This window comes from Equus caballus, chromosome 7 (assembly GCF_041296265.1).
Source record: "Equus caballus isolate H_3958 breed thoroughbred chromosome 7, TB-T2T, whole genome shotgun sequence".
Taxonomy (NCBI): Eukaryota; Metazoa; Chordata; class Mammalia; order Perissodactyla; family Equidae; genus Equus; species Equus caballus.
In genome coordinates this window covers 89,159,175-89,173,051 of record NC_091690.1, presented here as the reverse complement: position 1 = coordinate 89,173,051, position 13,877 = coordinate 89,159,175, and the positions used below count along the sequence as shown (strand labels likewise).

The following is a 13,877-nucleotide window of genomic DNA, read 5'->3' as shown; positions in this document are numbered from 1 at the left end:
TGGGAAAACTGGAAAGCCACATGTAAAAGAATGAAAATTGACCATTCTTTTTCACCATTCATCAAAATAAACTCAAAATGGATCAAAGACCTAAAGGTGAGACCTGAAACCATAAGGCTTCTGGAAGAAAACGTAGGCAGTACACTCTTTGACATCAGTATTAAAAGGATCTTTCCAGACACCATGCCTTCTCAGAAAGGGAAACAATAGAAAGAATAAACAAATGGGACTTCATCAGATTAAAGAGCTTCTTCAAGGCAAATGAAAACAGGATTGAAACAAAAAAACAACCCACTAACTGGGAAAAAATATTTGCATGTCATATATCTGACAAAGGCTTAATATCCATAATATATAAAGAACTCTCGCAACTCAACCACAAAACATCAAACAACCCAAACAAAAAATGGGCTGGAGACATGAACAGACATTTCTCCAAAGAAGATATACTGATGGCCAATAGGCACATGAAAAGATGCTCATCATCGCTGATCATCAGGGAAATGCAAACCAAAACTACACTAAGATATCACCTTACACCCATTAGAATGACAAAAATATCTAAAACTAATAGCAACAAATGTTGGAGAGGTTGCGGAGAAAAAGGAACCCTCATACACCGCTGGTGGGAATGCAAACTGGTGCAGCCACTATGGAAAACAGTATAGAGATTCCTCAAAAAATTAAAAATAGAACTACCATACTATCCAGCCATCCCACTACTGGGTATTTATCCAAAGACCTTGAAGTCAGCAATCCCAAAGGCCCTATGCACCCCAATGTTTATTGCAGCACTGTTTACAATAGCCAAGACATGGAAGCAACCTAAGTGTCCAGCAACAGACGAATGGATAAAGAAGATGTGGTACATATATACAATAGAATACTATTCAGCTGCAAAACAGAACAAAATCATTCCATTTGCAATAACATGGATGGACCTTGAGGGAATTATGTTAAGTGAAATAAGCCAGCAAGAGAAGGATAATCTGTGTATGACTCCACTCATAAGAGGAATTTAAAATTATGGACTAGGAACAGTTTAGTGGATACCAGGGGAAAGGTGGGGTGGGGGGTGGGCACAAAGGGTGAAGTGGTGCACCTACAACATGACTGACAAACATTAATGTACAACTGAAATTTCACACGTTTGTAACCTATCATTAACTCAATAAAAAAAAAAACAAAAAACCACAACCAGCTGATCATCAGAGAGACCCCGGGCATCATCTCATGCAAGCTTCTCATCTTAGAGTTGGAAAACACTTGAGTCCGAGCTGGAAGTGCCCTTGTCTGCTTTTATCACTAGGACAAGTGGGAGTGGCAGAAGAGTTTTCGGGCTCCCAGCGCAGCGCCCGCCGACTTGATCAATCAGTCTTCAAAGCTCACTCGCAAGACCTGCGTACCGCTTCCCGTCCCTGCACCTGCTCCCTTAGTCTAAGGAAGACAGTGAAACACCTGCTGGTCTTGGCCTAGCCCAGCGTCTCGACCGTCGGAACAGGCTGCCCTCATCCTTGGGACCCAAGGCGCCTGTCCCGTACCGCACCCGGGGACCGGGCTGGGGGAACCCAGCCTCGGTCGCTGAGCTCGGAAGTGACGTAAGGGAAGCGGAAGCGCCGTCGTGGCGGCCGACTTCCTGTTGCTAGAGGCGGGGTGGTGGGGGGCTGGCTGCTCGGTGAGAGATTGTGCGGGGCGGCCTGGGCAGCCCGGGAGCGGCTGACCCTCTGCCTGCGGGGACGGGAGTCGCGAGGCGGCCGCCATGGCGGTGTCGGAGAGCCAGCTCAAGAAAATGGTGTCCAAGGTGAGGCCGCGGCGCGCTCCCGCCCGGCGCGCCCCCCTCCCCGCCGCGCCCGCCCAGCCAGCGAGCCTCCGGGGGCCCGCGAGCCCCGGGGCGGTCCTCGGCCACCTCGGCGAGCCCGGGGCCGAGATGCCTGCCGCCTGGCGCCGGAATCCCCGCTGCGGGGCCGGGGAAGGGAGGGGGCGGCGACAATCAACAAAGGCGCGCCGCGGAGGCCACCTGCCGCCCGCCCTCGTCTCCGGGTAGAGTTTGGAGCGGTCGGCGGGGCGGTGGAGTTTCGTCTCAGTTTTTATAAACACAAAGAGGCGGTTGTCCTTAGTTCTCGGTCTGGGCAGTCGTCCTCCACGCCTGTCCCAGTGGAGGCGTCCGTCCGTCTTCGCCCTTCCCTCCGGCCCCGGGGACCGTGTCCTTCTGGGTTTGTATTCCGTACACAGCTCAGTGCCGGCCGGCGGGCGGGCAGTGACTCCGGGCTGCGCTGGCTCAGTGATAACACACTAGGTGAAAACGTCCGGAGAAGCCCGCCTGCCAGCGCCTCCCTCCCTCGGGTGGGATCGATAGAATTCCATTACCGTTTCAGAGACTTCGATTTGCTAAGAGTAACCACCTTTAATTGTGTGCTTCTTAGAACGCGAATTCATTTGCTTTGAACTTAATTTATCATCTTCACAGTTCAAGAGAGGTGTATTTTTTAAAAAGCAGATAGGCATTTTGTATTTCAAAGCCGTGGGTTATTTTGATAATTACTTCAGATGTGGCACCCGATGCCACAGTGGACTGAGTGGGTTTTTTGTTGTTGTTGTTTTCAGTTTACTGAAGCTAATTGGAATGAGGTGTCTGTGACGTGATTGAGCCTGGACTCTTCTCCAGTCCAGCGGGGTAGCTGTTGATACTTGTGTCAAAGGAAGAATGGTCAAAATCGAAGTAGTTTAAGCAATTTTCAGTATTAATAAAACACACTGTTATGTATAAACTTATTTCTTTGAAAAATATACTTTTTTCCCAATGAGATCGCCCATAGTCTTTGGTTGAAAAGCAAATAACTTCTAAAGACGAAGTGACAGTTTTCTAAATAAAGCATCTCTTGGTTGTCTGATCATATCTTCTAGGCTTCTTGATTTTCTTTTGATAAAGTAGTTATCCTTAATTGTAGAGGAGGTTTTGGGGAGCCCTAGAGGGTTGTGACCCAAGTCTGTGTTGTAACATTTATATACCATTTTTTAAAAAACAGTATGTTGTTTTACATACTATATGACTGAAGAGTAACTGTTCTGTGCCATTTTTTGTTTTTAAATTGATAACATAGTCAGTAAGGTTTATTCCTCACTGTATATGTACAAGTATTTATATATAAGGACAAGAATGTTCAAATATTGGTGTGAATTTTAGAAACCATAATTAAATTTTGTAAGCTTCCTCTTGAGGGAACTTGCCTTCAAAGACAGAGGCAGGGCATCTTTATAAGATATTTTATACTTCCACCTGCCTTCTCCAACCTCTTTTTACCCTAAGAACAAAAAAAGCAGATAGGGGAGAGGTGGGAGAGGGCATTCTACCTATGTTTTGGTTCTTGGCCCAATATCTGAAAAACTGAGTCTCCTACAAGTGATGATGTCACTTCTGAGTATCAGCATCTTTTCTCTCCAGCCTGTGAATAAAAGGTAGGAATTGTAAGGAGGATAATAGAAGCAGTTTGTGGAGTTCTTGCTCCTGGTGGGGGGCTAGCTTCAGTGTTACCCTTTCAGTTAGGTGTGGTCCCATGTGGGAGTTGTTAGCTGGGACCCTGGATAGATTGCTAGGGTGATGGTTGTTTCCTCTGATTGTGGGATCTCATACCTGTCATGGTACTCTGGGCCACCTCCCTTGCCTTATGTCTTTTTATATGTTATTACAGATAATTGTTTGCTTTGAGCATTATCTTAGCTCCCAACTTAAATGTATTAACATCCTTCTCTGTCATCATTTTAGCAGTTAACAGAGGTATGTTTAAGCTGTTAGTCTGTCTTGCCTTACACAAATAACTCTACTTCAGATTGTTCATACAGACAGCTACCTGTGTTCTTCCAGAGTTAACGTGCAGCATTCCCAGAGGTGGCGTCACTCCTGCAGAGATAGAAGAGAGCTGACCTGTTAAAGGTTGCTCTGCATCTCCCACTGTTTTAGTGCTAAGGATACAACAGTGAACAATCAGACAGAAAACCTCACTGTACTTTTGGAATTTAAATTCTCGTAGAAGGCAACAGGCAGCCCAAAAAGTACATCGAGTAGTGTGTTGGAAGGTGGTAAGTGCTTTGGAAAAAAAATAAAGCGGAAGAGGGAAATAGAGAGTGCTGGGGGTGAAGATGGGAGGGGCTGCAGTTTTGCAGAACAGTAAAGGAAGGCCTTTCTGAGAAGAGCTATTTGAGCACAGACCTGAAAGAGATGAGGAAGCAAACTGAAACAATCCAGAGGAAGAACATTCCAGAAAGAAAGAAAAACAAGTGCAAAGACTCTGAGACAGAAGTTTGTCATGCATGATAGAGGAACAACAAAGGAGACTAAGGCGTCTGGACTGGAGTGAGCAAGGGGGAAAGCGGTGGGAAATAAAGCTCTGGGAGGTTTTGGAGGGTCTTGCAGGCCATTGTAAGACTTTGGCATTTACTTGGAGTATAATGGGAAGCCGTCGATCTGTTTTAACTTTTAACAGTATTGCTCCATTGCAGTGTCGAGACTAGAGAGGCAGAGACACCTATAAAGAGGCTGCTGCAGGAACCTAGGTGACAGCTGATGGTGGCTTAGACCAGGATCATAGCTATGGAGGTAGTCAGAAGTGATCAGATTCTGGATATTTTTGAAGGTAGAGCTAACAGGATTTTCATTGTTGATGAGAAGGGAAGTGAGGCATCAAGGATAACTTCAAGGTTTTTGGCCTGAGCAGCTGGAAGGATGTAGATGAGGAAAACTGTAGGAGGAGTAGATTTGGGGGAAGATAGGGAGTTCGTTTTTGATCATGTTAAATTTGACATTCTTAGATATCCAAGTGGAGATGTCGAATTGGCAGTTGGATATATATGTCTGGAATTCAGGGAAGAGGTTCAGACTGGAATGTTTAATTTGGGAGTTATCAGCTATAAATGGTATTTAAAGCTATGAAGGAGATCACCAAAGGAATGAGTTTAGATAGAAAAGAGGACCAAGGACTGAACCCTGGGACTCAATAATGTTAAGAGGTTAGGAGAAGTAAAAGAACCAGCAAAGAGACTGAGAAGGAGCAGCCACAGAGGAAGAAAACGAGCAGTGGTGTCCTGAAAATCAAGTGAAGAACATGTTTTAAGAGGAGAAATCAACTTGGTCAAATGTTGCTGATAGGTTAAGATGAAGACTGAGAATTGGCCATTGCATGTGGCCATGTGGCGGTTATTGGTGACCTTGATGAGCAATTTCAGTGAAAGTGCAAAAGCGTGATTGGAATGGGTTTGAAGAGAATAGATCTAGGCATTGAGCATCAGTGGTTGCTGATGTCACAGAGAGATCCCCAGCTATCATGTGTTCCCTGATGTAAAATCACTGCCATCTGTGAAATGAAATGATCTTGCTTGGGGTGGGGTGTGGGGAGGAGTAAAATTTAGAAAAAATCATGACCAAGAGAATAACTTCCAAATCACTCCTAATTCACAGGAAGTGCAGAGGGCATAGGAGCATATATATTAAACTACACTAAGGGGATGCAATTAAAATTGAAACCATGGGAGCCTCTATAGGACAAATGAACTGATTTCTACAACAAATAAATTCCAAGGGGTAAAAATAGAAATGGGCCCATCAGCTGATAAGTAGATAAATAAAATGTGATATATTTAATAATAATGGCATATTATTCAGCCATAAAAGGAATGAAGTACGAATACATTCTACAACATGGATGTACCTTGAAAACATGCTAAGTGAAAGAAGCTAGTCATAAATGACCACAAATTATATGATTCCATTTATAAGAAATGTCCAGAATAGGCAAATCAGCAGAGAAATAGAGTAGATTAGTGGTTGTCTAGGGTGAATGGGGGGGGTGAGGGGCAAGTGGAATGACGGGGTGATTGCTAACGAGTACAAGTTTCTCTTAGGAGTGATGAAAATGTTCTGAAATTGATTATGGTGGTGGTTGCACAACACTGAATGTACTAAAAACCATTTAACTTATTATAATTCACTTCAAATTTACGAATTATGTGGTATGTGAATAATATACCAATGAAGCTGTTACCAAAAAAGAGGGGTGGAAGAGAGAATCTATAGATTAAAAGAGACCTAAAGGATATTTTAACAAATTGCAATGTGTGGACTTTATTTGGATCTGGATTCAAACTAAAAAATATATGACATGAGAGTGCGTATTGGATGATATTAAGGAAATAGTGGTTATTTTAGTGTGATGATGTTGTGGGTTTTTTAAAAGTTCTTATCTTTTAAACATATATACTAAAATATTTATGGATGGTAGGATAGGATGTGACGATTTGCTTCAGAATAATACAGGAGGAAGGGAAGGTGAATGAGGTTATAGATTAAATAAGCTTGGCTATGAGTTGCTTATTGTTGAAGCTGGATGCAGGATGCATTATACTGTTCTGTCTACTTTGGGATATGTTTGAAATGTTCCGTAATAAAAAGGCTTAAAAAGGGAATAGGAAGAGAGCAGTCAAAGACAGCAAATGTAGGCACCTCCTTGCAGGAGTTTTTGCTATAAAGGGGACTTGAGAGAAGTGTGGTTATACATAGAGGGGGGAAAGGAGGGCAGGAATGTGTATGTTTGTGTGGATAAGATGGAAGAAATAGTATGTTTGTATGCTAATAGTACTGATCCCTTAGCATGGAAAATTTGGTGCTTCAGATTGGAAGAGGGCAAGAAATGCTGAAGAGATGCCTTTGAGTAGACCTCCTGAATTTATTCCCTAATTTTTCTTGTATTTTCTCCCTTATTGTCTGTCACTCTTTTTGTGCTAGTCTCTGTGAGATTTCTTTGACTTTATATTCTAATCCTTCTACTGAATGTGTTGTTTCTCTTCTCACATTTTTTTTAAATTTAAAAATTTCCATTTTGATTTCTCTTTATTAAAACAATTATATGAAAGTGTGTCTGTGTGTGTCTGTGTGTGTGTGTGTTTATATTTGGACACCTGTTTTGTTTTTGTCTGTTGGTTTCTTTGTTTGTGGACATCTGTGTCTTAGTTATTAACTTCTAATTTTTTTTCCTATTTTATTTTTTATTGAGGTTGTGATAGTTTACAACCTTGCGAAATTTCAGTTCTACATTATTTCTCTTCTCATATTTTTTATGTCCAAGAGTCCTCCTTCTCTGTTCTTGTTTCATGAATACAATATCATTTCTTCTTTCTTTGGAGTAATTAATGCTAATTCTTTTTGAAGTTTTCTTCTGCTCCTTGTGTTATTTCTATTGCTTCTTAGTTCCTTCTTTTCTGCTTTGGTCTTCATCCTGCTTTTTGGAGTCTTTCTTTTTGGAGTAGCTGACTGCTCCTTTTTAAGAGAGACACTGAAAGGTGATTGACAGCTTTGTGTGTGTGGATAGAGCTTGTCAGCTGGCAAGCTTCAATGTATTGTGATCACGTGGAGATCAGAGTCCCCACCTCCTGATCCCCTACTCTGCCAAGAGTGTGTAAGCCAGGTTTCTAGTTTCTCTGGAGTGGAGTGGTACTAGCTGGGGGTGTGAAAATACGATACGGCAAGATAAATTGCAAAATAGTTGGTATTGACAATAAATGCTGAAATTTAAAGGAAAGGGAGAGATCATTATAGGCTAAAGGGAATTCTGGAACAGGATTCATTGAGAAGAGGGAGAGAGATGTGGGCTAAGTCTTTGAGAATGATTAAGATTTGATTTGGTGGAAGGCCTTTTAAGTTGGAAAGGAGCTAAAATGGAGGTGAGTAAAGGGCTTGAATAGGTGGCAGGAGAGAAAGCTGTTGAGGTTCTTTCAGGCTTTACTTAATGTTAGTGATTAGTGAGAATCATTATACTTTTAAGAAGGGTGCTATTAAGAAAATAAGACTTTAAGAAAATTAGCGGTAAAATATGTGCATTGGTTTTAAACTAAATTCTTGTGTAATTTTGCTTTTCAGTACAAATACAGAGACCTAACTGTACGTGAAACTGTCAACGTTATTACTTTATACAAAGATCTCAAACCTGTAGTGGATTCATATGGTGAGTTTATATAATAAAAATACCAATTACTGTACTTTGAGTTTACTCTTTTTGTTAATGATTGTAGTTTACCGATTTTCCTTTTAAATTTGTTGGGTTTTCCATTGTAGGATTGAACCTCCACCTAATAAAAGTGATGGGGGGATAGGAAATTACAAGATCTAATAATAACATTTTACATTGTTTTAGTTATTTTAAGTTTTTAAAAAATACTCTAGCTTAAAACTATGCAAATTTAGACCCAGAGGGGATCTTAAAGATAGTTTAGTCCATCGTTTCCCAAAGTATTATCCATAGCTGTGAAGAATGTTGCCTGGGGGTGTGGAGGGATTCTGTGGTTAAATTTGAGCAATTATTGATTAAACAGAATTAAATGAGTTTCTTTGCAGTCAGATTTCTGAGAGCCTTTAATATGCTAATGTGTTAGGCCTCACCAAGAGGGAAGAGAAGAGAATATATTGTACAGTATGTCCTGAAGTTAATTAACTGCTGAATCCTTTTCTTCTTCTCAGCATATCTCTAAATTCTTAGGAACACATTTTGCAAAACTATATTCTAAATTATCCTTTTCATTTTGTAGATGAGGAAAACATTTTTGAAATACGGTCCTTAACTCTGTAGAGCAGGTACCTGACAGTTTGTGTCCACTTTCTATTGAGGTGAAATAAAGTTGGGATTTAAGTAAGAAATGGCAATACCTAGAATTGTTCTTTTTTTTTAAATAGTCTTTTTGTCCTCACCAATCCTAACATAATGTCCCCAACCCTGTCTCCTTGTAAACACCTAATGTGCCAGCACCAAGGGAAAACCCATGCTGCCTCCTGACAGGCCCTTGGCACTGAGGGCAGGGAGCTAAATTCTGTAGCTGAGACTCTCTCTCCGATCTCCACTCAGCCCTGGGGCTTTGAAAAAGGTGGGAGGCACAGAGGGGCAGTTAGTCCTGAACTTCCTGAACAACAAAGACATGAACCGAAGTCCTCTCCCAAACCTAGGGCACGAAGATTCTCCTTTCTGTCCACATACTGTACTGTGATACTTAGATCCACAAAAAACCTCATATTACCAAAATTAGAGTTAGTTTAAAAATGGCTTCCATGCAGGAAAAAGTACCTGGAGCCAGAACTTTACTGTAAGTGTATAGTTCTTACTGCACGCTAAAAGAATAAATATGTTGATCAAAACTGACAAAGACTCCATTGAACAAATCATTGAACAAATCTTATGTATCTTGACCAAGTCTAATCCGTTGTCATCAGCATGCCTTTAGAGTAAATAAACACCTAAATTTAAATAAGATGGTTTAAAAAAAAGTGCAAGATCAAGGTAATTTCCAGCACAGTTTGTAATTGTCAATAGTAATAGTAAGTAAATAAAGTAAATAAAATAAAGTAAATAAAATAAAGTAATAGTAAGTAAAAGAACTGAGGTCAAGAGTCCAGTTCTGTGTTCTTATACTGTACATTATAGCCTTTTCCCTGTGTGATACTGTGTTAATTTCAAATCGTTATTACAAATAATAGCAGTCCATGTAATACAAATTACGTGCCCTAATTAATGAATTATAGATAGAAAAACTTGTGTGATGTGAGAAATACTTGTATTAAAAGAAGACGTATCTATTTGTGAAAACTTTTTTTAACACTGTGGTTTGATACTACATTAGGATTGAGAATGACAGTGAGTGAGGATAAACGTCTGGGGAATCTAAAATGTAATGATAGTAGGTTAGCATTTAGTATGGTATCAGTTGACAGTGATTTTTAGGTAATTTTGGAATCATGTTAGTTGGGCACTCAGAGCTCATATTTACTGGGACTGTAGCACTCATCCATTTTTCCAAGTAATTCAAAGCATCTTTTCTTTACTCATCGAAAAGCTGATCCCATTGAGTGAATCGACAAAGGATACTTTGTCATTGGACAAAATGGATGATAGATTAACAAGTTAGCCCCTTTCAAGGGTAATAATGAGTTTTAACCAGTGTTTCTGAAAGAATAAACTTATATGGGAGTATCTGCAAAAATGCTCGTGATTAAATCCTTGTTCTTTCCTTTTAGTTTTTAATGATGGCAGTTCCAGGGAACTAATGAACCTCACTGGAACAATTCCTGTGCCTTATCGAGGTAAGTGTCTTATGTAATTTATGTTTCCGGTATAGATGCATTTTGACTCTTATAATTTGTTGCCAAGGAGTTATAAGTAAATTAAACCTGCATTCTTAATGACTTTCACAATGAAGTAGAAATTGTAACTTCTGTTCTAGTTGAACTTTATTTGGCAGCAGCACCCAATACTCAGCTTTTTTTCCCCTTCTCTACCAAGGTATTTCAACAATTGAGTCCCTCGGTATGCTGGAAGAGTTTGATGTTTCATAGACTCAGTGAATCTTAGAACTAGAAGGGGATCTTAGATACCTCGGCCTCCTACCCGGCTCAGACTTTTCCGACAGTGGGAAGCTGTATGATATAGTGGCTAAGACAGAGGCTTGAAAGTCAGGGCAGAATAAGGTGTCATCTTAATCTATCAGTTTTGTGACAGTGGGCATCTAAAACATTTGAATAATAGTACCTAACTCAAAAATAATTCATTGTGAATGTAAAAAGGACTTGGTACAGGGCCTGGTATATAATAAACAGATATCAAAAAGGTAGTTATTATTTATGGTTGTAATGGTGATAATGCTGATAATGGGTAATGACGTCTCTGTTAGCCAGTCAGCCACCCTCTGCTGGAATACTTACAGTGATAAGGAAGCGTTCATCTTCATAAACAACTATTCTGGTTTTGGACAGCTCTGTTAATTATTGCTTATGACTAGCTGAGACCTGTGTCTCCGTAACGTACTCATTGAGTTTATATATTACCTACTGTGCATGAGGCATACATTATAGGGGCTATGGATACAAAGAAGAGTAAATGATATACCTTCACTGGAAGCACCTACATGAATAGGGTAAACAGAGGGAATAAATAGATATTTATAATATTCTATAGCTGCTATAGAATAGTAAAATATAAAGGTGCTATGAGATTACAGAGGAGAACAAGACCACGTGGGAAGATCATGGAGGAAATAACATTTGAACTTGGTATTAAAGGATGAGTCAACTATTCATAACAGAAGGGATATCCAGGCAGAGGGAAAAAACATTTGTGCATCAGCATTGTATAAAGCAAGTATGATAAATTTAGGGAGGACTGAGTAAAATTCAGGATTACTGACTTTGCCTTTGCCCTCAGGAAATAAACTCTGGTGAGAGAAATAGGCATATGAGGGGAAGAGGGAGGCAGGAAACTATGGTAGACATAATTAAAGACATTTATATGTGTGTGTGTGTGTGTATATATGAACTTTATCTAAGCTAAACTTTCCCTACTTCCTCACCATTTTTCATACATTCTAGTTCCTAAGCCTAAGTAATTCTACAGAATTCATTTTCACAAATCAAAGAATTCTGGGGGGTAAAATAAACTTACATTTTATGCATTAGGATATATTCTTTCAGAGTTTTTTTCATTACAGAGGTAGTTTTGGGTAAAAAAACCAAAGTCCTACAACTGTCTGATTTCTTTAAGTGAAATTTATGTGTATGTACTTATATGAAGTGAAACTGTTTCTAAGGGAAGAAATGTATCTGAATTATGTTACATGATACACGTGCTTACTTGGGACATTGCACTTTGAGCTTAGTAAGCAGAGGCTGTGGTTTCTGTTCAATATATTAAGTCTGTTGGACCCTTTGAAACACTGTTCATTTTGACTCTATATAGTCAAATTTCTCAACTGAGAACTTCTCTTACGTAAAGTACAGAGAAGGAGGTGACATCATTGATTCTGAATAACTAACACTGACAATGCGACATGCTTGGTCAAACTGTGGCCACCAATCAGCATCTCTTTGACAGCTGAGTTAGGTCTTATAGTCTGGCTTTGGGAGGGAGTGTCAAGTCTAGCTTATGATATCACTTTCTGATAGGACCCCGTAATCCACGATCTTCCTTCTGTATCCTTTCCCAGTGAACCTTATTAACTGAAATTTGACAAGAGTCAAGTACCAAAGAATAGAGTGAGCCAGAAGATAATTCGTGAAGAATGTTTTTACAGCAGCAAGCAGACACTAGCAGAGTACTGATCAATTAGTTCCTTAATCCTGCTGATGTATTTTACAAACTGAAAATTTGAGAAACTGATCTTAAACAGAAGTATGAGACATAAAATATTTGTTGTGATTATTTTTGTAAGCATTGCTTAGTTGTAGCTCTCTCTTGCTGAGCCATTATTGAAAAATAATAAATATAGAGTAACTAAAGTTTTCTTTGTCTCGCAGGTAATATATATAATATTCCAATATGCCTGTGGCTGCTGGACACATACCCATATAATCCCCCTATCTGTTTTGTTAAGCCTACGAGTTCAATGACTATTAAAACAGGAAAACATGTTGATGCAAATGGGAAGATATATCTTCCTTATCTGCATGAATGGAAACATGTAAGTATTAACAGTGTTCTGTGAATTTGTTGTATTTTATATATTTTTCTCACTAGCAACTACTTTCTGTTAACACTCAAAGAAGATTCCAAGGAGGATGGGTAAGATCACTGATCACTGAGCCTGGTAATCAGAAAAGGCTCCCCAAAAGAAATAGATCTTTTATTTGTCTAGAGCTTGGTAATTTACAGAATATGCATAGTCACTATTTTATTTGCTGGAGTTGAACCTTTGAGAACAGGTAGAATTCACATAGTGGGAAGTGCATTAAAAAATAGTATACTGGTGGCATATATTTGTGAAACTATTCAAATCTCATTACTCAAAGCATTCCTATCAAGAAGTAGTAGTAGTAGGAACTTCTCTTTCTGCCTCTGATGGTATAGCTCTGGCAGACCAGACTTCCTATCAAAAATAACTGGAAAAGTCAAACACGGTACAAGCAACATCTACGGAAGGCTTTGGAGAGCTGTTGAGGCAGTCAGGACTTAAAGGGCCAAGATCCTATAGAGAAGGGGACTGCAAAGAGATGAGCCAATATGCTGCCAGTTTCTCTGGGGCTATTTACTGATTCTTGGTATAGGGTGAGAGCTTGAGAATCTGGGCAGAGGGCCTTAGCTAAGAGGCAAAGAGGCCTGCAGAGTTTCTAACAGTCTCGCAAGGCTGAAAAGAAAATCTCTCTTCTGTCTGCCAATATAGCCAGTACTTTAGGAGCCAAGATTTTGGAGAAGAGGAAGCTACAAAGAATTAAACCAGATAATCTCAGTTTCCCCCTCATGGGATATGCTGAATTCCTAAACTTCGAAGACAAGATGCTGAGAAGCCAAGCAGAAAGCCTCTGAAAAGCACAGCCAGGTTCTCAGCAGTCTCAGGTTGAGGAGGCAGTAGGAGTTGGGAACCTTATCAAGGAGGAGGGGTATAAGTAAACATCCTAAGGCTCTTAGTTGATGCCATTGGAGGAATACACCCCAAGAGTGGGAACTCAGGCAGAATGAGCCTTACAAAACCCCAGACTTGCATCAGCTCAGTCCGTCATTATATTAAGGCGATTCTCACGGTATCTGCCTGCCAGAGGAGAGGGAGAACCCTTACTGGAGGAAGATGATGGATAGAGCCCCTGTAATTTTTCACAAACAATGTCCTACATACAGTTTAAAACTATCAAGTACATCAAGAAAGAGGAAAAAGAGGAATAAAAGACAAATAGAAACAGGATACTGCCACCCCCAGGAAACTCAGTTATCAGGCACAGACTTGAAAATGATTGTGATTAATATGTTCCAAGATGGAGAATTGTATTAAGAAAGAACCAAGTGGAAATATTAGAACTGAAAACTGAAATAGAAATTAAGAACTCAGGGGGCCAGCCCCGTGGTGCAGCAGTTAAGTTCATA

General features: G+C 40.0%; 1 protein-coding gene across 1 annotated transcript in view; it reads left to right on the top strand.

Moving 5' to 3' along the window:
- The first annotated feature begins 1,345 nt into the window (after positions 1–1,345).
- TSG101 (tumor susceptibility 101) overlaps positions 1,346–13,877 on the top strand; it is a 51,169-nt gene continuing 38,637 nt past the window's right edge. Inside the window, exons 1-4 of the mRNA XM_001504965.6 lie at positions 1,346–1,801; positions 7,907–7,991; positions 10,049–10,114; positions 12,320–12,483. Of these exons, the coding sequence (XP_001505015.1) occupies positions 1,760–1,801; positions 7,907–7,991; positions 10,049–10,114; positions 12,320–12,483 (357 nt within the window). The 5' untranslated portion in view covers positions 1,346–1,759. The remainder of the gene's footprint in view (positions 1,802–7,906; positions 7,992–10,048; positions 10,115–12,319; positions 12,484–13,877) is intronic.